General features: G+C 42.4%; 1 protein-coding gene across 5 annotated transcripts in view; it reads right to left on the bottom strand.

Annotated features, from left to right (window-relative positions):
• The window catches only part of NTRK2 (neurotrophic receptor tyrosine kinase 2), a 369,930-nt gene extending 343,275 nt beyond the window's left edge, over positions 1–26,655 (bottom strand). For 4 of the 5 annotated variants that reach the window (XM_059924514.1, XM_059924516.1, XM_059924517.1 and 1 more), the window contains exon 1: positions 26,139–26,464. In XM_059924514.1, coding sequence (XP_059780497.1) covers positions 26,139–26,350 — 212 coding nt within the window. In that variant the 5' untranslated portion in view covers positions 26,351–26,464. Of the gene's footprint in view, positions 1–26,138 lie in introns of all 5 variants that reach the window. The other variant, XM_059924515.1, reaches the window with a different exon arrangement.
• Between the last annotated feature and the right edge of the window lie 215 nt (positions 26,656–26,870).

The following is a 26,870-nucleotide window of genomic DNA, read 5'->3' on the forward strand; positions in this document are numbered from 1 at the left end:
TGAAGAAAAAAGAAAGAAGGAAGGAAGGAAGGGAAGGAAGGAGGGAGGGGAGGGAGGAAGGGGGGAAAGAAAGAGGGAGAGCCAAAAAAAGCCGCAAAGGAAAAGACCGCAGGGAAGCTGGACCCCAGGGCTTCTCAGTTACTAGGTGACCAAATACACCAGGGCTCAAGTCCTTGGTTCCTTGGACCACCCAAAAGCAAGCAGTCTAAAAGCCTTCTGGTCCCTGCCCCAGAGCCCCTGGATGGGACCAAGAAGACTAAGGAGCATGCTGGGCCGCCCCCTACTGGTGACTTCCACGTGCCTCCAGAAGGACCTTGGCAACACCAGGTCTTTCGAGCTCTGCCATCTCATCACTGCCACTGATCAGAAAAGCAGCAGCTGCAGAGACCAACCCAGGGTTAGGAAGGAGAGAGGAAAGGCCAGGCCAGGGCAGACAGCTGAAAGATGTGTGGACAGGCAATGCAGTAGGCTCTCCCCCAGAAAACTGTCACTGTCACTCCAGTCAAAGAGCTGGCCAACTCTGAGGGCTCCTTACTAAGTCAAGCTTTGCTTAATAGAATCCCCAAGACGGGTCCCACTCCCGTTGAAGCAGTGGAAAGGTCCAGCATTTTGGTACAGACCTTTCTCTCCATGACAGCCCCTAACTCCTCTGACCCAAGATCTGGAAAGCTTAGGCCCCAGGGGCTTTAAGGCACAAGCCCTCCCCCTAGAGCCCGTGCCCCAGTGCTCACATGAGTTCAGCCAAGCTTTCGAGCTTCTGCCCTTCCAACCTGCACACGCTGCTGCCTTAGTTCTCTTTGGGGACAGTTGGCAGCCTTTGAATAGTGACAAAGAGACTTGATGGATTTGGATTTTTAAAATCTGATACCCCTTAAGAGTTTCTCTCCCTTACCTCCTTGGCCTCCAGGCCCCTCAGGCCCACCCCTCCATCCTCAATCTGTGTGGAATCATTCTCGGCCTTCGACCATCCTGTTTTGCCCAAATATGCCTTCATCCTTCCTAAAAGCCATCTATAGTACTCTTTATTGGGCCTCACATTCTGAGGGTTGTTTTTTATTGTTGTTTTTTACTCTTACTACATCCCAAGACGACTGTCTTCTGCCCTAAAAATTGGAACTTCTCAATGAATTCACCAAAAACTCTTCTGGGCCCCTACAATATCTGAGATGCTGCTTGATTTACAGGCAACATCAAAAAGCCTTTTCCAATCAAAAAATTTTTATTCCATCAGTTGGCAAACATTTCTTTAGCATTTATTCTCCTTCTTAACTTTATAATTAAGAATTAGAGGGGATGGGGCTTCCCTGGTGGCGCAGTGGTTGAGAATCTGCCTGCTAATGCAGGGGACACGAGTTCGAGCCCTGGTCTGGGAAGATCCCACATGCCGCGGAGCAGCTGGGCCCGTGAGCCACAATTACTGAGCCTGCGTGTCTGGAGCCTGTGCTCCGCAACAAGAGAGGCCGCGATAGTGAGAGGCCCGCGCACAGCGATGAAGAGTGGCTCCCACTTGCCACAACTAGAGAAAGCCCTCGCACAGAAACGAAGACCCAACATAGCCATAAATTAAAAATAAATAAATAAATAAAAATTAAAAAAAAAAAAAAAAAGAATTAGAGGGGATGGAGGTACTCTTTGTACCCACCATTGTATTTCTGTACTAATATACCTAACTCTCCTGCTGAACTGTTAACTCCTCAGATGGAAGAGTGTTACTCATCAAACTGCACGTCCATTTCCAAACACAGAGCTGATGCTCATAGAACATCAGCTGACTTAAAGCAATCCATCTGACCCACAGGTCCTCCACTGGAGTTTTTATTATCTCACTGGAAAGACCAGACATATACACACTATAGACACTAAATGAAGATTGTGGTAATAGAACATAACTTCATTTGTCATACAGAAAACAAGGAAAAAAAGTAACAACTATAACAGAGGAAGATAGCCAATTCTGAAAGAAAAATTTGTCCAATCTAGAAGCGAATTTAGATCACAAGCATACAACACAGTCAAACCAAACACTCATTTATTTTTCGTAAATGATGAAAACTAATTGCCCTCGGAAGATGATCATTCATTTGCCATCTCAGTTTCAGAAATGTTAAGGCTAGAAAGAATCTTCAGATCCAGCTCTTCTTGACCTTGAGGGGGTGATGCTCCTGAAGGTCAGTGCTCACTGCCACAGTATTTGATGAGCAAAAGAGAGAAGTTTCCAAGCAGAGGTCCAGTACGTGCACTGCGAGGGTGCAGTGGAAGGAACTACAAGATATCACTGGGCAGTGAAGGCTTCCATGAGGTCAGGCTTTGAAGGGTGCCCAGAAAGTCAACAGATAAAAAATGTGAACATAAGCAAAGTCCACACTATTTGCCATTTTATTTTGTGTTGTCACCAAAGCTTTTCCATTCTCAACATGACATCCAGGGCCTTCATTATGACATTTTCTTGAGGGTAAAGAATTTCCTTTCCTTAGGCTTACCAAAAAGCCCGTAGGTGGCTTTTTGGGGAAAAAAAAGAACAGATAATTTTAGGAAAAATTCACGGAAACATTTTTGAATTACAGGTTCCTAGAAAGGATACTCATCTCATTTGAAAAGATTTCACATTGGCTTGAACAACCTATCAAATAATTCCTCCGGGCAATCTTTCCAAGTAACAAAGAGTGGTTTCTAACGCACCTTTTCTTCCTGTGTATTAGCTTAACAGCAGGATTGCTCCAAAGTAAAATTTCCCTTTACCTTAGATTTTATTACCTGACCTGTAGGTTGACGACATACCAAAAGGAAATGGAAAGAGCAGTGAGTATTTCTAATGGTCCTTCTTCAAAATGCAATTGCTTCCCACTACCCTGGCTACCCTCACCTCACCCCCACCACATAAATAAATAATTAAGCTAATAAAAGTCGATAGAACTCAAATGTCACAAGAGATTGTGATAGGTGCTCAGGCTTACAGCCATGGGGTGAGGCATTTCGGCTCTGATAGGATCCTCTCTGCCATAAGATTTCCATCACGGGGAAGAGAATAATCTGTTTTTAAAGATGTGCCCTTGTTCCCTGAGTCAGAAACCAGGTAGCTTCAGTTGCTCAGCAAAATGCTAAGAAAGAGTTTTGAAAGTCAGTCCGTAATGGGCCAAAGCAGGATTCAAAAGAAGAATCAATCTATCACTCCATTCCTAAGAGAGGGTCCACCACCCCACCTGTGACAACGTGAATGCAGAGAACACCAAATAAGTGGGCTCAGAACCTGAATTCCAGCACCAGCCTACTAGCACAGGCTGATTAGCTGCAGCACTTCCATCTTCTTTTTGGCCACGGGCATAGAAGTAGCCCCAGTAATTCCGTTTTAGAGAGTGCTGTGTGCCAGGCACTGAGGTACCCAGGGGGTGTCTCTCTTAACCTGACAAAGCTACCAGGAGAGCACTATGATTGTTTCCACTTTTTGGAAGAGGTAACTGAGGCCCAACCTTGCTAGGTCATGTCCCCAGGATTACATAACTGCCAAAACAGGATTTGAACCCAAATCTACCTGCCTCTGAATTCTGAGCTCAAACCCACTCTACCGCCCCACCAGGACCATGGACTTATGAGTCCTGCACCTACAATGAAGAAAACTTTCTAAAATTTCTGCAAAATGCATCTTGACAAATAATCACAGGCTGAAAACAATAGTCAATGAAAAGGAATGAGGACATTTTACAGGTTGCTCTCATGTGTTATACCTACAGAGGTAATAGGAGATAAATAAAATATCTTCTCAGATCCTTACACAATGCCAAGCTCTGAGAACTGCAGCTTCCCACAATGCCAAGCTCTGAGAACTGCAGCTTCCTAGAATAGCCTAAATTCCTTGGGAACTTAAGAATTCAAGTGCCTGTGGAGAGGGTGTGGACAAAACGGAACCCTCCTACACTGTTGGGGGAAATGTAAATTGGTGCAGCCACTATGGAAAAGAGTATGGAGGTTCCTTAAAAAACTAACAATAGAGCTACCATATGAGCCTGCAATCCCACTCCTGGGCATACATCCGGAAAAGACAAAAGATCTAATTCCAAAAGATACATGCACCCCAATGTTCACAGTGGCACTATTTACAATAGCCAAGACATGGAAACAACCTAAGTGTCCATCGACAGATGAATGGATAAAGAAGATGTTTTATACACACACACACACACACACACACACACACACACATATATGTAATGGAGTATTACCAGCATTTGCTGCAACATGGATGGACCTAGAGGTGATCATACTAAGTGAAGTCAGTCAGACAAAGACAAATATTATGTGATATGTGATATCACTTATATGTGGAACCTTAAAAAATAATACAAATGATGTATTGTACATACAAAACAGAAACAGACTCACAGACATAGAAGACAAACTTATGGTTACCAAAAGGGAATGAGGGGAGGGATAAATTGGGAGTAGGGGATTAACAGATGCACACTACCATATATAAAATAGATAAACAACAGGAATTTGCTGTATAGCACAGGGAACTATATTCAATATCTTGTAATAAACTATAATGGAAAAGAATTGGAAAAAAAGAATATACGTGTATACATACATACATATATATATATATAACCAAATCACTTTGCTGTACATCTGAAACTAACAAAATATTGTAAATCAACTATACTTCAATTAAAAAAAAAAAAAGAATTCAAGTGCCTGGAAAATAGTAAGTGATGTAATGTGAGGGATAAACACACTCTACTAGCTTCACCTCTTCCCAGTTACGTAACCTTGGGCAAGTCCCTACACCTCGGTTTCCTCGTCTTAAAATGGGGTAGTAACAGTACCTGCCTCAGGGAGTTGCTGGAACAATTAGAGAACTGCCCTAGCCCATATGAGAACCACAGTCACTGTTGATTATTAACAGCAAGCAGCAGACTGGGGTTCAGGGGCTGGCTTGGTCACTAACTAGCCGGTAAACTGAATCTCAGCCTGCCTCCGGGGCCCACAGGCGTGGAATAGGAAATTTGGCCTGGAGAATGTCTCAGTTCCCATCAGCACTCAGATTATAAGAAAACTTCTGCAACATGTTATGAAGAAGAAATTACACACTGGGTTTCTCTCTGAGTATTTATGTAGCATCTTTCTAATCCACCTCTCTCAATGAGGTGGTGCCCAGAAAGAAGCACTGCAATTTGTGACCAGAAAAATTAATTGTGAAGAAACCCTTAGAGTTGGATTTCTACCTAAAACATATGAGTCTCCATCAGAAAAAAAAAATGTAAGTTTAATTTGACTTAACTAAATAATAGCCTCCATGAAAATTTAGGATTTGACCCCAGCCTACAAATAATGTGACGTGTAAACCTTATACTGGAGGGTGAGCAGGGTGTCACTATATTTAAAATAAATACATTTTCTTTTTAGCTGCTAACTTTTCAAAATGGGAAGATTTCCCATTTTAAAAATCTGAATTTCCACATTCTCTTAAGAAGCCAGAAGGTCCTCCAAACTGGGCTAGCATTTCTTCCTGGCAACAGTCAGGGCGAGCTGAGTAACATTGCCCCTGGGGGTCTGCAGCACATTTCCAGTTGGTCACATTCTGACCTCAGCTATTTCACTGGCTCATGGAAAGATTTTTATGGCACCTGATTTAATTCTTGCTTGTAATTTCCTCTGAGACTTCCATGCTCCGACTCTTCTCCTACATTGGTATGTTATCTCCATGCACAGAGATCCCTAACACAGATCCCTAAATGAGTTTGCTCAGATAAAATGACACAAAGATCACAATAAAAATACCTCCTTTTCTTAAAGAAGTTACTTCTACCTGTTCCAAAACCTTTAGAAGCTTCCTCTGTTTAGAAACAAACTAAAACTGACACAGACATAGCCAAGTATAATTTTATACTTGGTACAATGGTACAGAATCCCCAAGAGGAGCAAGGGGTGTGTTTTTCCTGACAAAAAATTGTTTTCCTTCCCACTAACTTATTTAATATTTTGCATTAGGTTTCAGATCTTTCGATAGATCATAATAACTTACCATAGCAAATGGAAAGACAATTAACTAAACGTGTACCATGGCATGGTTTCGCCATATCAGATGAAGAACCCAGGACAGAAATGGTCCTGATACAGCACTGCCATCAAGAGAGAGGCTTAAGTGTTGTTTGAGCCAAAATTTTATTTTGGACAGGTGTACTCTAACATCAGTCGATATGAAACCACCAGAAATATGAGTCAGCTCACTGGGTCACTCGGGGTACACTCTGCAGCTAATTTATCCTGGCAGGCCCACAAGGGGCCATCCCTCTCAAGGCTGGGGGCACCCTGGGAGCCTGAGAGGGCTTTTCCTCTGGCTGGGAAGCCGTCTGGTCACACCCGCTCCTAACAGCTTCTAGGCCAAAACCATCTCTGCTGTGCTCTGTGGGTGGATCTCTGCCGTCTCAATCAAGCATCTGTCCACATTCCGAGGCAGTCATAGCGCTACTTCCCCAGGCAAGCCTGGATCTGCAGCCTGCTGGTACCCCCGCATCTCATCTCGTCTGCGGACGGGGTGGCTTCCACCTGGATGGGCACGCAAGCCAGGCTGCTTGGTCTTTGTAAAAGGATTGTCAGCCCCACCATCTGTTTGTCTGGCTTCCAAAGAGGATGGATCTGGCTTTAACCAGGAACAGAAATTAACATATTCCAGCTCTGGTCAGAGGGGACAACTTCATATCATCTGCAGTCCAGCTTCTAGCAAAGCCTGGCTCAGCAAAGGGTAGGAGGGGATGGGCAACTAAGATCCTGCGTTGTATGAGTTTTATAATTACAGCATTGGGAGATGAAATTCTTGGACCACGTTAGCGTCCTTGCAGAATTGACGTCCTTGTCACTTCCCCCAACTTTCACTGACTTTCTCAGAAAGAAGAAAAAGAAATCTACTTTCTGCATTTTTCATAAAAGCTGTGAATTACATCACTCATATTCTCTGCAAAAGAAACTCTTTTCAGAACAGAGTGCCAAACAAAGCTATGTTCCTGTGGACTTAGTAGGCATTCTCCTCCTTAATAATGAGCTTCTCTTTTCACTGCCAGGAAGTTGAGGACAAATGGTGCGCTCAATTACAGCAACTATGTCAACCGTTAGAGTTAGTTGGAGTTCTTGTCTCTTTCTTTTTTTTTTCTCACTCCTCCCTCTCATTTTTACCTTATTAACCTTACTGTGTAAAATAATTACCATCAGTTATTCAAATACTAATGATAAATTGATTAACTGCAACATTTCTATACTCGTCCAATACAAATTATATGGCCATTATGATCAGTATACTGGTACGATAGCATCACCTTACAGTTGTTTTCAAGAAATGAATTGGAAAATCATATTATCCACGATTTTTGTGTGTTTCAAAGTGAGTGTTTATAAAAAGTGAAATCTTGCAACTCCAACCGAACACAAAATTATCTTTTTTCCAAAAAGTTTTTTCCTCTTTTCCCATTATTTCAGGTCAGTCAACGTTTCGTTGATGAAAAGCAAAGAAAAACTTCCAATGATTAGCCCAGGACTTAAGAATTCTAAGAAGCATTCAAGTCAGCACAAATCACAGCAGAACACACTTTTGAAAGCTCTTGGCCTCCAATCGGACCAAATCATTCCATAGGAAGAGAATTTTTGGAACTCACATTTCTGCTCCAACTTCAGGATAGATCAAGCATGGCACAGGGAAAAATGAGCATCAGGCATAATGTCAAGAAAAGAGAATGATTCAAGCAGTAAAATTTTAGGATCTCTTCGAAGGTCTGTTTTGATTTTGACACAATTTCTCGGCCCACATTTATAGGCTGTGGGACTAAGGAGAGTGATAGCATGTGAGGAATACTTCCAAGTTCATCTTCACTTGTTTCCCTTCACGTGTTAACCTTTAGTCGCTTTTATAGAAGGTTAGAGATTATTTTCTTTGGAGTTAAACTACAAAGATATTGGTGGAAAGGGATCCCAGTCATAAGTGGTCACGTAAGGCCACAATAAAGAGAAGCTATTTTACAGAAGGGAAGTGTGAGTGCATCAAAAAGTCCTAAACAAATCTCTTATAAAAACTTTTAATTCAAGGGATATATCATTGCTAGAAAAGACGTATATTTTGGAGGTACCTAGAGGAGTCAAATTCATGGAGATGGAAAGTAGAATGGTGGTTGCTAGCAGCTAGGGGGAAGGGAATGGGGAGTTGTCATTTAATGGGTACAGAGTTTCAGTTTTGCAGATGAAAAGAGTTGTGGATTATTTGGATAGCTGTGTTGGTTGCACAATAATGTGAACGTACTTAATGACACAAACTGTACATTTTTAATGGTTAAGATGGTAAATTCTGTTATGTACATTTTACCAGAATTTTAAAACAAAGAAAAAAGGAAGATATATATTTTGTAAAGGACTTGCAATTAAAAAGTGAGAAAGACAATGAAAAGAGAGAACGGAGTACAAATTGATAACCTCCAGAGTGCAGGGGAACTGTTATAAACAACCTAATAAATAAAATGGACCAGGACTGTTGAAGAAAACAGTTGCAGAACAAAGATCATGACCTGAGTCCGAGTGGCTAAATCTGACCCATCACTGCTCAGGTCAATATCCCAATCACCTGAGCGTGCCAAGATGAAAGTAACACGCAAACCAAAGGTGCCCTTTAACGAGAACCAACACCCTCTTACATCTATCCTGTTTAACCCCAGCGCCTGTCCAGTGCCACACTCAAGACAGATTCTTTTGCTTTTCTGTCCTCCCCAAGACCTACAGAGTCTACTCTCCTTCAAAACATAGTTGAGGATAACCAGACAATAAAAATAAAAATGAACAGTCGAGCTCTAACTATGCGTTATGCACTGGTACAATCATTTTACATGCATCAGCTCATTTTAACCTCAAAGAAACCCCATGAGAAAGGTTCTGTTATTGTCCCCTTTTACAGATGGAGACACAGAGGGCTTTATAAACTAGTCCAAACTAGCAGGGGCAGACCAGCTTCAGAGTAGGGTTCTTAACCCTCCAAGCCGCCCAGCCTCATAACCTGTGTGATTCCCGGACACGAACTCCCAAAGAAAATGAAAAATTAATTTTTTGATCCACCTATGCACGGCAATGGACATATTCAGTGATTTTTCAATTTGGAAAAAAATATATAATGAGAAAAGGAACTTCTTAGGCACAGTTTCCACAATCCTAGGATCCTCCTAGGGTGCCAGTAAAAAAATTATTCAGCCATAACGAGCTGAATAATTCTTAAAATAGTACATTCAGATCTAGAGCTTTCAGGGTCAATGATAGAATCTGTACAGGGAAGAGAGAAAGGTAGAAACAGGTAGCTACTGATGTTTAACAAGCCCCATTAACTTCTGGGGACGGATCTATGCTTTGCTGGTCTGTCTGTGTCTGCGGTATCACAAAGCTTGTTGTAACACAAGTCAGGGAAGGAATCCTGCACAGCTGTTCTAGGAAACATGGACCCCCATGCTTGAGAATTCCCCTGAAGAAGGTGAGGGCGCTGCAACGGGAGGAGCAGTCTGGGGAACCCGGCCACCCCCCTGCGTGCTCCTGTGCAGAAGCCCTGCACTTCCTCTATCCCAGAGCATCATCATGGCTCAAAACCACCATGATGCAGAGGTCAGATCCGCAAGGCAGAGGCCCAGACAGCCTTGTCGCTGGTGCCCTTAGCTCTAGACGATGGACCCAGGCATGTCAGAGGCCCTCACTCCAGTATTCCTCCAGCCAAGTTCCTCCACATGAGGCAATGGGATGCTCCCACCTGGAAATCACTCCTTCCCTTCTTGACCTAGTAGGATCTCAGAATTTCCTATCCAGAGACCCTAAGCCCATTCCCAGGGCCCACGCAGGCCTTTTCTGTGGGTATGTCTTCCTGTTATAGATATGCATGCTCCTAGGCACAACTTTGCGTATGTGTGTGTGTGTGTGTGTGTGTTTGGGGTCGGGGGGGTCCAAGGCTGCTGTCTGTAGTGTTGTTGATGGAGTTCAAATGTGTAGGACAATGATCTGACTGGAGACCCTACAACAGGCCATATAAATGAGAGAAGCTGGCCTAAGTCTTACTACCCAGGGCCCAGAAAACCACCTGATGGGAGGACATATTCACAGTATATTTGTTGGTTAACTAATTGACTAGATGAATGAATGAATGGATCAATCAAGCAATCAATCCATGCATGTATAAACAGTCGATTCCCGTCCTCCATTTCAGCTATCTGAGGGAAGAGATGACTTTGTCAAGAGAATGTCTATGGTACTCTGAACTGTACATGTATAGATATAAACTACAATGAAAGGAGAGTCATGAAGAGTGGACTCTAAGGTAGGCTGGGGTAAATAAAAGGCTCAGTAGTGCCTTCAAGGCTCCAGGCAGTTAAGCTCCAGAAAACACTTTTTTATTTTGGTGAGAGAGCAATTCCCTGAAAAAATTAATGAGATGGCAAAGAAGTTAAGCCCCAGAGGGCCACCTAGGCTTACCGTGAGAGCCAACAACTCAACCAAAAATAAGACTTTTCTCATAAGAATTAAACATTATATGCTGGTTCCATAATACCCGTTCCTTTTTAAGTTTAAATTTCAAAATACACATGGAGTCTAAACTATTTTCATTTGTATGCATATTATGAATATACTGCATTGTGTAAACATAAATAAATGGATGTTATTTATCTCAAAGGAAAATTATCTTTTTGGATTATTCAACACAATCTGTTCACCTATATACTTCCCCACTCTCTCTATATTTTTTTTAACTGTTTTGCTATTTGGGGGCTTAAGGCATAACTTAGTCTTTTTTATTTTTTAATTTATTTATTATTTATTTTTGGCTGTGTTGGGTCTTCGCTTCTGTGCGAGGGCTTTCTCTAGTTGCGGCAAGCGGGGGCCACTCTTCATCGCGATGCGCGGGCCTCTCACTATCGGGGCCTCTCTCCTTGCGGAGCACAGGCTCCAGACGCGCAGGCTCAGTAGTTGTGGCTCACAGGCCCAGCTACTCCGTGGCATGTGGGATCTTCCCAGACCAGGGCTCGAACCCGCGCCCCCTGCATTGGCAGGCAGATTCTCAACCACTGCGCCACCAGGGAAGCCCCCCACTCTATTTTTAAAAGCCTGCCAATCTTGTATGTCTATCAGTTGTTTTATGATCAGTTTTGCAAACAGCTATTGAAATTTCTAAGATGCCTGATAATGTCAATTACTATAAATATAAAGGAAGTCCCATGAAACATTATAGGATCAGTCCAATGCAGCTTGATTGTAAAGGTGCGACAGTATATGCATCAGATGCTTCATTAAACTGAACTTGACACACTGTTTATACTCCTGATGTCTGCAGTTCTTTAAGAAAAATGAACAGCCTCTACCATCCATACTACAAGAAGGATAAATCACATCTGAAATCTCACACCAGAATCGCTTTTCTTTTTTTATCCTGTCCTGCTCGCCTGCACTTTATTTTTTTATTTTTTTTTAAACATCTTTATCGGAGTATTATTGCTTTACAATGATGTGTTAGTTTCTGCTGTATAGCAAAATGAATCAGCTATACATAAACATATATCCCCATATCTCCTCCCTCCAGAATCGCTTTTTAAGTGAAGCACCATAAATGCAGTCGCAGGGAAAACTGGAATTGATCCACAGGGATATGCGTTATTAGCTATTACACAACAGAAAAGGCACAAATCTTCCCCATTAGACCCATCTGTTTGTTGGAGATCGGATGTCCCTGGAATGATTCTTCCCTGGATTTACCTTGTTTTTGAGCTGGCCTGTTCTGCATCTCTCTTCGTCTGCTTACATTCACCCTCCGTCTCTTCCCTGTCTCTCCTTCCTGTTGGATACATAATCAGCCTGCCTCATCAAAGCTTCGCCTTTCTTCCTTTCCAGCTATACTGTCTCTACGATGAATTGATTTCTTATTGTGCATGAACCAACATAGTGCTACTTAATTCCATAAAGGTTATTTATTTAAACAAACATCTTAACCTGATGACTTTATAAAAGTCATGTCTAGAAATGTACACTTTGACAGCCCAAAGAACAACCTATAAATACTCTAATTTGGAATTCTAAATGATAGATTTGTAGGGGAGGGGAATACACATGCATATATCCTTGTGTCTGTGTATAATATGGAGATCTAGGACATTGTGCTGGGGAACAGCAGTAAACAAGATCCACATGGTCCCGGCCTAAATTCATGCAGTTTATATTCTAAGGGGGTGTAGACACAGGTACTCGGGTGCACATTTACAATACTAAGTGACCTATGGTGGGATTGGGAAACACTGGGTAGGGGGCTATAAGAACACACGGAAGAGACACGTAGCCCAGAGGTGGAGAGGCAGAGGAAGTTAGCCAGAGGCAGAAGCCATGAAAATGCTGTTCCAGGCAGAGAGGACAGCCAGTGTGAAGCCTGGGAGACTAGAGCTCCATAGGGGAATTTAAACCTCAAGGAGGCTGCATCATCGTATTAAAGAAAGGGAGAGGCAAAAAATGAGGCTAGAGAAATGGGTTTGAATTTGAGGATGCAGGGCTTTTAAGACTTGTTAAGAAATTGTGAGTTTTTAATATATAAATATAACATTACCCTAATTTCAAACATCCATATCATGTGGGGGCAGCTAGGCAAGCAGTTCCTAAAATTCATATGGAAAAAATTATCATGCAAGAATACTCTTGAAAATTCTGAAAGTAATTGATGAGTAAGACTAATACTTCAAGTAGAAAAAATTTATATATATGTATACGAAACTTCAGGAGATAAAAAGTTTAGTGCTAGCATGTAAACAGACAAACTGATTAACAGAAGAGGACAGATGTCAAAATAGGCCAAAATACAAAGATGATCTTCATACTTAATCAAATTGTTATTTTAAATTAGTGAGGGAAAGTTCTAATTATATAATCAATGGTGTCAAGAGACCTGATGGGCTGATTATCTCTCTTGAAAGAATATAAAACAATTTTTTTTGCTACTTCACTCCTTATATTTTAAAAATCCAGACAGAGCAAAGCTTTAAATACAGAAGCATGAAATAGTAAAGGTAACAGAAGAAAATATAGGAGACTTATTTTAATCTCTTATAGAAGGGAAGACTCTTTTTAGCCACATTTACAATACAGAAGCCATAAGGAAAAAACAAATTTTACTACAAAAACATTTAATTCTGCGTTACCAAAAAAAGAACTATAATCAACATCAGAAGACAAGCAAAACATTAGACAAAGCATAAATTTTCTTATTGTTAAATAGATTTTAGGAATCAATTTTTTGAAAAGGTCACCAAACCAATAGAAAAAGAAAATAGTTAAGGGATACATAGTTCACAGGAAAAGAAATACAGATGGCTTACATATATATAAAAGGATTTTTAACCTAGATCATAATTACAGAACTGTGAAATAAAACAATGATGAGATGCTATTTCCCAAGAATATGATTGACAAAGGTCAAGAGGTTTGATAACAAACAGTATTGGCTTGGCTGTAGAAAAAGAGGTGCTTCCAGTTTGGGTGGGAGAATAAAATGGTGTGATCTTTTTGCCAGACAACTTGGCAATATCTATCAAATCACAAGTGTCTTGCAAATGTCACTGTAATTCAAATTCTAGGAAAATCATGCACGTGTGCAAGAACTTGAGCACAAGGTTGTTCAACTGGAGGTTAGTTAAATAAAAACTATTCATTCAGTGGGTACTGTGCGGCTGTGAAAAAAAAAATAAGGTTTGAGTACATATGCAGATACAGAAACATTTTTAAGATACGCTGTTAAGGAAAAAAAAACACCAAGATGTAGAACACTATAGCATGCCCCTCATTTGCATACAAATATATATATATATATACACACATACTCACATACTCATGTTACGAGTAGACTGTTTCTAGAAGCAGACACACAAACTAAAATCAAAGTTTCTACTGGAGAGAGAGGCTGAGGGATTAGCAGGTTGGAGGTTAACTTCTCATGATACACTTCTTTATACTGATCATATCTCTTATCACATTCAAATATTACTTTTTTAAAAAACTAATTACTAATAAAATTCCATACAATAAAGTTAATGCATTTCAAAGAAAAAATGTGCAAAATCACTTTAAAGACTCAGAAAGGCTCCCAGGCTTGAGCAAGTCTTGGCTAAAGGCACTAACCTTTCTAAAGAAAGAATGTGTCAATCAGAATTGGTGCCTGGCAGTGAATGAAGGAGAGAGAAAGGAGTGTCGATCCAGGGGACACAGGTCTGGGCCAAAGTACTTCAAGTTCTGCATTCCCTTTTGTGAAGGCTCTCCCATTATGGAGATGGATGCCTCAGGCAAGCTTAGCTTAATGCCATTTAACATTTTAAATGCAGAATTAAGTGCCCTTGCTCTAATTCCAAGATCACCAAGCAAGCTTCCAGTTATAATTTGTTCTCTATTATAGATCTGCTAGTGTAGAAAGCAACTGTTATGTTGATCTATTTATTCGGGTCTATGTGATAGTTACATGCTTTGCTATATAGCGATATACTGACAATCTGGTTTGGTTTGGTTTTGTTTTAACCTGAAAAAAAACAAAACAAACAAAAAAAAACTTTGGACTTTATTTTAAGAGACATGGGGAGCCATGGGGCAATTAGAAGCAGTGACATAAGATCAGCATTTTAGAAAGACCACTCTAGCACAGTGTGGTAGGTATATGGGTAGAGAGGGGGCAAGACTGGAGACCAGGATGCCATGTAGGAAGCCGTTGCAGCATTGTAGGCAAAAATGACAGTGGAATGAATTAACTTTTTGGTTATGTAAGTACTTATTTGATGTTCATTTCCCCTCCCAGACTGCAAGCTTGGTAAGGAGAAGAAACCAGGTCAGTCTTTCTTTCGACCAGATCCCAAGTACTTAGCATGACACAGAGCAGATCCCAGTTAATATCTGTTGGAAGAAAGAATAAACGAGCGAATGAATGTGGGCAGTAGAGATAAAAAGAATTGGACAAATTTAAGAAATATTTAGAGAAGTGAACTGGCAAGACTTGATAATTGAGTGAATACAGGGGTTAAAGGGAGGGAGGAGCCAAGGTTTGGGACATGCAAAACCTTTTGACCAAGTGGGCAGTGGCGCCATCCATTAAGATAGGGAATACTGGAGATGGTTTGGGGTGACCAACAGATGACCCAAAAGTCATCCCTGATAGTTGACGGGGACGATTATTAGGACATAAGCAGCATGCAGAAAGCAACAGAAGTCATAGGTGAGGATGACATATCCCAGGAAAAGAAGCAGCCCTAGGAAAGAAGCCAAAGAGACATCAACTTTTAGGAGGGAAGCAGAGAAAAGGAAGCCCTTAAGTAAGAAGACTCTCCCTAGCCAGAGGGATAGGGAGAAAACAAGGAAAGTTCATTGACACCAAGGCCAAAGAAAAAGGATGCTTCAGGGAGAGTGAGAAATGAGGCCAAGTTCTGCTAAGAAGCAAATAAGAGGACAGAGAAATACGCCTTGGATTTAGTCCTGTAAAGGTCTTTGGAGATGGCAGTGGAGAGCAAGTTTGATGAAGCAGTAGGCTGAGACTGGATTGGGAGGGGAGAAAATAGACACAACGAATACAGCCCAGTCTTCTAAGATCAGGATTGGAAGGGAGAGAGGAAAGGGCCAAGACTAAAGGGAAATGGAAGGAGAGGGGACAGAGCTAAAGGAAAACTTTTCTAAGATGGAAGGGACCTGGTCCTGCTTCAATTCTGATGTTGACAAGAGAAAGAGACTGAAAATACAGATGAGAGAAGGGAAGTCATCAACAGAGAAAAGTTTAAGGGGATGGGATCTGTAATAGAGGTGGAGTGATTAGTTTCAGCCAAAGGCGCTCCAGCCCTCCCCGTCTACTGGAAGGAAAAGGTTAGTTTCAGATACAGGCAGTTTGTTCAAATGGAATATAAGTGGATGAGGCCACGAGAACATCACAAATATTGACAGAGAAAAAATAACCAAACTCAGCTGGGTTACTGCCATCATAGGAAGTAGAAATGGGAACTGCTCACATCCAGTCTACATGTCTAAGGCTCCCACTATTAACAGGGTAAAGTATGCACCTTTGAAAGGGAGCGCCCTTTGTGATTGGCCCCGTGTCCGGCTGAAGCTGAAACAATCACCATATAAATGTGGGTTTTAGCCTCATGTGCACTGACTGTCCTTATCACATTATATTAAAATTAGATCTGTCTCTCCCACTAGATATAAACTACTCAGGGGCTTCTTGCTTCCATAAAGTACTTTATTTGTCTGTAGCATCACCAATGTCCTCAATAGACACTAGTTGAACTGAACTAATGTTTGCATGAAGTTTGAATTAGATGGCAGGCAGCCCAAATGACAATCGGGAAATATATTCCAGCCAGAAGGAAAGGAAAAGTTGATGGGGGCAGAAAGATGAGATTTGATTTCAGTGCACATTCCTGCTGTGGGGGGTCATAGAAGATGGAGACTGGCAAAGAGGCAAGCCAGTAAGAGATCCCTCCGGAGCACCACCCACAGGAATGGACCAAGAGTGGGCTGAAAAGGTCAGGGCACGCCAGAGTGGCGGGTGTTCTGATCAGATGTGAACATAGGGATTAGCTGATGCAATTACCTAAAAGTGCAGGTAGAGAGTAGACGTTAAGAAAACTATCAAAAAAATGTTTGTTTCAATGAGTGGGAAACCTTAGGAGCACTGCCACCCAGGTTGGCAAGGAGCAGGTAACCTGCAAAGCCATCTGACCTGAGCTGCAGAGGTGGACTTAGAGAAACTCACCGAGAGAACTCTGCTGTTTCAGCCACCAAGAGGACTGGAGCAAGCTCTGCGCTGGCCCGGGGAAGGAGGCAAGGGCGAATTCCAGGACAGGAAAGGAAACACTGGTGCCCACGGCTGACTGACTCAGAACCACAGAACCTTTCAGAAATTAGCATCCATCTGAATCCCAACCTTCAGTTTCAGGATTAGGGGACTGGCTGGTGAGATGAAACGGCTCACCCAGGATCCCAGGTTCTGATGCCGTGAGAGTGTGGGTATGAACCCCCACTCCCATCTCCCCATCCAGGTCCCCTTCAGTTACACCAGGTTCCTTTATGCTCCTGCCTCTCTGCCTACATTAACCTTAGCAGGCCAGGTTCAGGTGGAACCATGGTGATGACCCACAGGTCCTGTAACCCAAGATTTCTTCACAATCCGTGAAAGGGGCTTTGCAGTCAAGCACCTGCCTGAGCGTGTGTGTGTGTGTGTGTGTGTGTCTTTGTCTGTATGCGCGCGTTGGGGGCAGCGGGGAGGGGGATAAGAAACATCACCAGAAACAGAGGAAGGAGACTGAAGGGTCACAGAGGGAAAAGGCCAAACCTAGAGTGCAAGGACAACACGCCAGAAGCAAAATCTTCCGTGACACTCTGAGTTCAGGGTGACAGCAGAGGGGCTGTGAAGTAAAGCTGAAAGCAGACCAAAAAGGGTATGTGGTTCAGGTTGGTTGAGCTGTTTGGAGAGAGGTGCTTGTTTTTCTATCATGCCTTGCCAGAGAACTTAGTGGCCATCGTGTCAAGCTCTCTGGCCCACCACTCCCCGGCCCCGCACACACACACTGAATGGTAAGTAAGCCCAGGCTCAAGAAGGGAAGCGAGCTGTCCCCACTGCGAGCCACAGTCAGAGAATTTGGGCCCAGACCCCTGTACCACCTCACAGCAGGGAACTCCAGGGCACATGAAGCAGAAACAACTTTTATGACAAAGATTAGAGTTTAGAAGAGCCCACCTTTTAAATTGCACCATATTTCAGAGGTCGAAAAGCAAAATTTTAATGTCTTTTGGTTTAAATGACACTATTGTAGAACTGTTCAAAAATACTTCACTGAAATAAAATTTTTGTTTCTGTTGAGGACTGATCAAGGAGCACAGACACATGGGTTTCTGAGTAGCCAGGTCGGCTAACGGACTCGCTGCTCTAAAGCTCACATATTTCACCCAGAGAAGACCTCCTGTCAGGTCCTCACCGAGAGAAATGCGGAATGATTAAAACAAATTTTTAAAAAGTCTGGGTGGGGATGTAACGTACAGCATGGTGACTATAATCAACAAGACTGTATTATATATTTGAAACTTGCTAAGAGAGTAGATCTTCAAAATTTGCATCACACACAAAAAAAATGTGGTAACTATGTGTGCTGATGGATGTTAACTAGATTTACTGTGGTGATCATTTTGCAAAATATGCAAATATTGAATCATTATGTTGCATGCCTGAAACTAATGTAGTGTTGTAAGTCAATTACATCTCAATTTTTTTTAAAGTCTGGATGGTTTAAGGAAGTAAATCTTAAATTGTCAGAAAAATTATACAATTCAAGATAATTAAGTCTGAAAGGACCACATCTAGTAGAGTTTTATACGTATATGTATATATTCATAGACACATGGTACACACATAAATAGAATTCTGGGGGGTGTGTCTGTCTGTCCAAGAAATTATTGGGATATGAAGATTACAGGAAAGGGTGGGGTACTAGATAGCAATAGGTCGTTCTTTGCAGTAAAAAAGGGAACTGTAAATGATGTGTGATTATTAAAATTTTTACCCTATACTAGAAGATGCCATATTCCCAAGGACCTACAAATCATTTATCTTTTAATAGTATAACAGGTTACAAAGGAGGAGATGATGGTAGAAGGGAAAAGACATGGATGAAACCTCAGTCCACCTCCTTCCCACTGCCATGCTGTTTAACTTGTGAACATTTATTTGAATATCTACTCCTCCTAAAATTGCTTGTACTCTCAAGGCGAAATTTGGGCAGGTGGGGCTGAGCAGACAAAGCCCGAAGCGAGACACTGGATAAAATTCTCTCCTGAATTATTCTCCGCTTGACCAGAGAGCCCTGGGCAAGCCAATCAACCTGACAGTCTGTCCGAGGCTGTCAGGACCTTCCCACCTACTTCAGAGCGAGGTTTTAAACCTAAATAAGCAGATGTCTGTAAAGTGCTTCCAGGCCCCTTGGGGAGAAGCCCTGCGTGAAACCAGAGGTACTGTGTATGTCTCAGACGTGTGCTCATAACTGGAAAAGCCTTAGTGCAGGCCGCGTACAACATACAAAATGGTAGCAGAATGAATTCTGAATGTGAGTCCACACCCCTTAAGCTTGCTCACTGGCTCAGCCATCAATCTTGGGGCAGTGAGAAGTCAGGGGAAAAGAGAAGGCTGGAAAGAATAGTACTCTCTGGCCACAGGGCTTTCATGGGAGCTAAGACGGACTTCGTACACAGGGCTGTGGGTTCCTCCACGTACATAACCACCCCTGACTGTGGCGAGGACTCCAGGGCAGCAACCTCCATTCTGTTCTGTCCGCTCTGCCCTCCCTCCTATCCCAACCTACCAAGATGGTCCAGCAGGTGCAAGGTCAGCGTCCCCCACTGCAGCCAACTCATGAAGGCTTTTCTCTGTAGCCTGACTTTTGTGTATGCATTACTTACAGAAGAGGAAGACTTAAAATTAAAACAAACAAACACACTCACAGTAAAGTAAACAAAAAAACTGTATTTCTTCCCATGTAAAGATCAAGTCATTGTTTTGGGATCAGTAGCTCATAAACTTTTTAACTGCTTTGTCTCCAGTGGAGACGGGTTCACGTGGACTTAGCCAGACCAAGGTTGTCTTCACATCTCTGATGCTTCTCAGATGGTGAGTTCAAGTCAGTCCAAGGACACAGAACAGAGGGGAGGCATCCTAAAGTGAGGGCCTTGGCACTTCGGGATGCCAGGAGGAAGCTTCTAGGCCCCACGATGTCTTTAATGCACCGTGGCCTTAAAAGCGACTCTCTTCACTGCCCCTTGTTCATGCGGAGGAGGTTGGAGCAGAGCATTTCTAAGGCCCCTTTTCCTTCCGTGATTCTGATTTTAAGTGACCCTGTGACCTTGGTCTCATCAGCCCAGCACTAACATGCCAAGAGTCTTCTGAGCAGCTCACATTTAAAAAGACACGGATGTACTCTGAAATAACCTATATGGGAAAAGAATCTTAAAAAAAAAGTGGATATATGTATATGTATAACAGATTCACTTTTCTGTACACCTGAAACTAACACAACATTGTAAATCAACTATATTCCAATAAAAATCATCAAAAATAAAATTTTTTTAACATCTTTATTGGAGTATAATTGCTTTATCATGTTGTGTCAGTTTCTGCTTTATAACAAACTGAATCAGCTATATGTATACATATATGCCCATATCCCCTCCCTCTTGCGTCTCCCTCCCACCCTCCCTATCCCACCACTCTAGGTGATCACAAAGCACTTGAGCTGATCTCCCTGTGCTATGTGGCTGCTTCCCACTAGCTATCTGTTTTACATTTGGTAGTGTATATATGTCAATGCTACTCTCTCACTTCATCCCAGCTTACCCTTCCCCCTCCCCATGTCCTCAAGTCCATTCTCTACATCTGCGTCTTTAAAAATAAAAATTTTTAGAAAGACATGGATGACTTGGAGAACTCAGAGCAGACACTGAAAACATGCACATAGGACATGATGACACTAAAAGTCCTCAGATTCTCTCACTGCTGGGCTCTGAGCACACAGCACCACTATTACTTGATAGCTGATGTATAAACTGCACTTTCTCCTGAACCAAAGCTTTGCAGAGCTTCAGGATCAGAGCATGGAATCCAAAGCCCCAGGTTTACATCTGACAAGCTCAGGCCCAGAGATATTAAGGAGCTGTTTCAAGATCAGGTAACTCCTGACTCCAGCTTTCTATAACATATGGGGTTCTTCGGAAATATGTAAGCTTAGTACCTATGCATTATTTTTCTTCCCAGCTTTAGAACAAACACATGCATTCATTCACTCCTTCATCTCTGAGATGAACATTTACGACTTCCCAGTCCTTTGCACAGCCCAGAGAGCAAAGTGAGTGGTGAGAAGGCATCCTGATTATGTGGGATCTGGACACGGGGAGGGGGAAGGGGAAGCTGGGACGAAGTGAGAGAGGGGCATGGACATATATACACTACCAAATGTAAAATAGGTAGCTAGTGGGAAGCAGCCACATAGCACAGGGAGATCAGCTCGGTGCTTTGTGACCACCTAGAGGGGTGGGATAGGGAGGGTGGGAGGGAGATGCAACAGGGAGGAGATATGGGGATATATGTATATATATATAGCTGATTCAGTTTGTTATAAAGCAGAAACTAACACACCGTTGTAAAGCAATTATACTCCAATAAAGATGTTAAAAAAATAAAAATAAAAATAAAGAAATCAAATGTGGAGCTAAAATTATCAGGCCACTGCAGAGCTCAGATCTCTGCCACCTGGGTAATGAGATTTGTGTTTTAAAGACTTAGCCCAAATAGATTATGACAATGATCAATCAACTATTAACAAGGCTCAGGTTTTTTCTATCCCTTTCTTTCTCTCACACACATCAAATGAGAAAAAAATCGCCCTGTCTAAATAACCACTCCCCCAAATCATCCAATTGATTTGTAAACACTAAGAAGAACCAAAAATTGGTATTGCTCTAAGGAGCAGCAGGTTCAATGCCACATTCTACCCTACGGTTTTTGAACCTATAAGAAGGTCTCTAGAGAAGTGGTAAAGTTAGTTGGAGGGATAATGTCAGGGTATGATATTCAGTAATGGCTTGATAATGTTTCTCTTCCTAACAGGGAAGATGAGCAATGAGTTAAAACAGGAGGCACTTGCTTGGTACCAAAGGTTAAAAAAAAAAAAAAAAAAGGAAAGGAAGGAAGGAAGCAAGGGAGAAAGAAAAAAAGAAAGAAAGAAAGAAAGAAAGAAAGAAAAGAAAAAAAAGAAAACTAAAACAGAAAAAGAAAAGAAATTCAATTCCCTTTCCCCAGCTAAACAAAAACTCTAGGTTTTATAGCCCTATGACCTAGAGATAGTCAAAGAAATCATACAGAATGTTCCTGGGGAGAAAGAGACCTCAACTCTCAGCTGCTCAGCCAACTTTTCTGCTTAGAAAATGTCTTTACAAGGGAATATTGAAACAACACAAACAGAGGTTTATGGGATAGAAACAGTGAAAGATCTTAAACAGAACTAAACACAGTGCTTGAGAGCTATGACCACATCATCTCAACTTCCCATTACTTGCTTCTAATAGCATATAACCCAGGCTCTTCTCTTAACTCTAGTGCTCCGAATTCCCATAAGGAAATATCACTTTTCGGAGAAGAAAAAAAAATCAAACACATTTTCCTGTATAGTCAATGAGAGGTGATGGAAAGGGGGTGGTGGAAGAAAGTAGGGTCAGAAGGTCAGGGGATCTTTCAGTTGTTTTACTCAATGTAATAAAAACCTCCTCGATGTAGAGATAGAAGGTATGAAACTAAGAAGATTTCAAATGGTTGTGCTGAGCTGAATTCTGTAAATACCTTCACCAGGAAGACAACATGCTTTCAACTCCAGCTTGCAAGTTGTATTGAATAATGAATGATGTAAATAAGACCACCTTATTTATTAATAAGTCCAGAGTGGCTTATGCAACCACACTCAAAACTTAGTCTGTGGTTCTTAAATGCATGTAAAGCACAATTCAAGGTTCTAGAAGCCCCAATGGAGGGGCTGAGAAGTAATATCAGAGTAATAAAATCTGATGCCTTTCACTGAATCCTTATAATGGGTCCAGAATTTTTTTTAGTACAATTAATTGCCGTGGAAAAGCTTACTAAGGTGAGAGAGCCAAAATCAATGGGTTAATGACATAACATTACAGCTGCTTAACCAAGCCAACAATAAATTGCATACAGAGGCTCTGGCAGCAGAGGCTACAAATTCTATTTATCTTGTACTAAGAGGAAAAATATTAGACTGGTCTCCAAATATTAATCCAAAATCAGCAAATGTCACCGAAGAAAATTAGAAATAAAAGGTCATTGCTGGTCTTCATAAAATATGGGCAATATAAAAATGCCCTTTCACAACCATGTGAATATACTTAACACTTCTGATATGGCAGACTTTATGTCATGTGTTTCTGACCACAATTTTTAAAAATCCATGACCTATTTTACATTTTTACCATACCTTTTACCACTAGGTGAGACAGAACTTGTCCTTTGCAAAGCGTTTTGCCACATTCTGAGACTTAAAGGTCTGGTTACATAACTCCAACCACAGACTTTACTCTTGAATCCCATTTATATGTGACATTAGTATTGTTTGTAAATTTAACTTAGCACTGTTTTGGTGTAACCATCTCCAAATAACAGAAGCTGGCTCATACTGGCAGTGTGATGTTAGGCAGCTGTGATGTGTATCTATAGACAGGTATAGATCTAGACAGGGGCCACATTAGTGGGTAAAGAGTATGAGACAGATACTGTGAAGGGGAGATTTTTAATAAAATAGGTTCAAACAGTGACTGAAAACGAAATGTCAGCATGGCATAAAATACGCATATAGAATCAAAAAATAAAATCCTCTCCCTTAATTAGTCTGTACATATATTTTTAAAATGTTCTACCACAGGCTCTCTCTGCACCTTAAAAGGCACAATGGTTGTGCTTTCCCCCCAAGATATAGATATTAAAAGATTTACTATTTTTAAATGATAGGGTAAACTGTTGTTTCAGCAAGTTCTAATCACGGTTTATTTAGTTACATTGGTCCTATTTTAAAAAGATAGAAACATATAATTTCAGCTAAACTCCATTAAACTAGAACTTTAAAACAGGTTATTTTAGGAATACCATTGGGTCTAATAACAAAGTTAAAAAAAAAAGTGTAATTTGGTTTCAACTGCAGCTGGTATCCACTGGCCGAGAATTTAAAAGCTGTTTAAGCAAATATTAATATGTAAGAAAGACAGCACAGATGGTGTCATATAAGGATGAGAGTGAAACAAGCCCTACCACTGATGCCACTTTGATATCAAAGCAGCAAAATTCAAAATAATTATACAAAGTGCTTTCCAAACAAGGATTTCAATACGTTTTACAGATAAAGACACTGGGACACAAACTGCTCAGGCTCAAATAAAGCTGAGGGAATGAGCAGGCAAAAGTACTTTTTCTCAGAGCTCACCCCTATCAGCCTGACTCATGTTTCTAACTTAATTCTCCATCATGAACACTTAGCCTACACACCTCTCCGTTCTATCAATCTCAGTGGATTTTCAAATCAAAAGAAGAAAATGAGTAGAAATTAGGAGTTATGATTAGCCATTATTAAATGGATAACTGTGACAAATGCTTTGGTAAATGTAAAAAAAAAAAAAAAAAAAAAAAATTAGGCCTGAAAATAGGAACCTGCCATCACATAAAAAAGCAACAAAAATTGTAAGAACTAATACATGAAAGCTCTACTCAAGTCTGTTAATTTCATATACATCAGGCAGCTAAGACCACTAAGGCGTAAAATAATATTTCTTAAATTTAAAGAGTTTTATTTTTCCTCCAATTATGGCCTTAAAAAGTACTAAAATGAAAAAAAATAAGCCCTAGTTTTCCTCCTTCATTATGTATCTATCACCTAATACAGAATTTATAAACAATCACAAAAGAAAACAACATCTAACTGTATACAGACACTCCCCACGGCCTCAAAATAGTCTGAAGGGCTCTGAATTCCATATGGCTTCCTCCATCTGACTACTGACACCGCATCTCATGAAAAAGACACAAATCCTGACAAAGGGCCACGGACACTTTGACCAGCCTGGCGCGCTTCCACCAGCCCAAGCCAGGGCCAGCGCAGTCGGGGCCCTACCCACCCTTCCTCTCCAGCCCTGCCTCTGCTCTCCTTGCCAAAACGATTGCCATCCGAGCATCCCAGAGCCAGCCTGACAGTTGGCTGCTCCCGGCACATCTCAGCACTGCTGCGCCGGCACGTTTCTGCTCGGTTCTGTTGTCATTGCCTTCTGCCTGAGCCTTCTAACACGAGCATCACCGGCAGAACAAACAACAGAGACTGGGAAGGTCTCTTACTTACATTAAAAAACAGGTTGTCTCGGTCAACTACGTTGGCACAACCAGGGCGGGCGTTATCCGTGGGGGGGGAAAATGCATGCGCACTCGCCAACCGGAAGGCCACAGCCCAAGCCCTACTTTCAGGGCTGCCTATCGTGGTGTCAAACAGCCTCAAGAAAACCAGGAGAAACTTGGCTTTATAATCCTCTATATGGATGAATAAAATCTCATGTCAATGAAACATATAAAATGGCAAAGTCCCTGGTTGGGGGGGGGGGGTGGGCAGGGAATCTCTAATAGAGGGGACAGGGGCACGTTGGAGAAAGGACTGGTGAATTCCTACTTGGTAATGGATTTGTCACAAGGCATCAGAAGAGGAGGACAGAAATACATAATTCTGCTTCTCCATTCGACCAGGACAAGCTCAAGCATTTCCAGGGACCTAGGGGTCCCAGGCTAAAGGCAGCATTCATCAGAGTATTACACACTGTTTTATCATCCAACTTCGTCCTGGGGAACTATTCAATGGGCGATTAAGATTTATAATCCAAATGGTCTCAAAATTATATCTCTGGGAAGTCAAGTCCAAATTAAATCAGACCAGGCTTTTAGGCTTCCAACGATCACATTTTCTCTTTTGAGCCAGTGCATTTCAACTCTCAGAACTTCTCCTCTTACAGATCATTTTCAAGGCCATCTCTGGATGCAATCTCCTAAGCCAAATCTGATATATAAAATGAAAAGGGAAATTGGTGAACTCCAAACCTCAGAGAACGAAGCTAAGCGGGGGAGACTCTAACTTCCTTCAACAGATTTTTCAAAAGTTAATTATTTTAACCTCCTTTCTCATAAATATTACTGGAACTTCTCCTAACACAATATACACAGAGCACCTTATGAAACAAAAATATCCAAAACTAAGTTATTGCATATGGAAAGCCTGAAGCACACCCAGCAGGGCTTTGAAATATAAAGTGCATAGGAATATAATATAGTAGACATATATTATTTGGAACATTTTAAATTGTCACACTTCTCGTGTCAGCAGCCCCAAGGCAGTGAAACAGGTAACTGACAGATGGTCCAGCCCTGCACCTCTCATCTCTGACTTCTCCCCAGACTTGAAACAACATTCATGCCCAGGACGGACCCACCTGGCCAGCCCCGGCCCTAGAGGCCAGGAGAGGAGGAAGGAGGAAGAGCACCAGCAACTCACATTTCGGTGATGTTCTCGGGGTCTGCACTGGAAGACTCCAGCCTCGGAAATGCCACGATGCCAGGAGAAGGGTCGCTGCACCAGATCCGAGAGGCGCTGCATTTGCAGGATGTGGGACAGGCAAGAGCGGCCCTCCAGAAGCCCACGATCAGCCAGCAGAAGCCCCAGAGCCGCGCCATGGCGGGCCCATGCCACCTCGTCCAGGACGACATTCCTAGCCACCAGTGCCAGCCCGAGTCGGACTGAGTACGTGTCCCTGCGCGGCACCGGCCGGCCTCCCCTGCCGGTGTTGGGTGGCCTTTGCCCCGCTCGCCGCTGTCTCCTCTCGGTGCTCGTCTCAGGCGTGCAGAGCCGCGCGTGTCCGGGGCTGAGCGTGTCCTGGCGGACGGCACCGTTCACAGTGGCAGGGGCATCCCGGGCCTCCTCACAGGGGGCGCTACCGCCGCTCGGGGCTCCGCCGCGGCCGCCGCTGCATGGCCCGGCGAGCCGAGCACCGGCCCGCGGCGCTCCCGGGACGCTCTAGCGCGCAGGCTCCTGGCTAGACTCGCGCTGGGATCCGGGACGCACCTCGGGGCTGAGGACAAACAGACACGCGTAAGACTGAGCTGAAGACCCCATACACCACGAATTGGGGTACTCTCCCTCCGCGTTCGCGTCACCCCCACCCTGAGCCCAGCCGGGGACTGTGGATGGATGAGTGCCCAGCTCCGGCCCCAGGAATAAACTGGCCCC

Source organism: Balaenoptera ricei, chromosome 6 (assembly GCF_028023285.1).
Source record: "Balaenoptera ricei isolate mBalRic1 chromosome 6, mBalRic1.hap2, whole genome shotgun sequence".
Classification (NCBI taxonomy): Eukaryota; Metazoa; Chordata; class Mammalia; order Artiodactyla; family Balaenopteridae; genus Balaenoptera; species Balaenoptera ricei.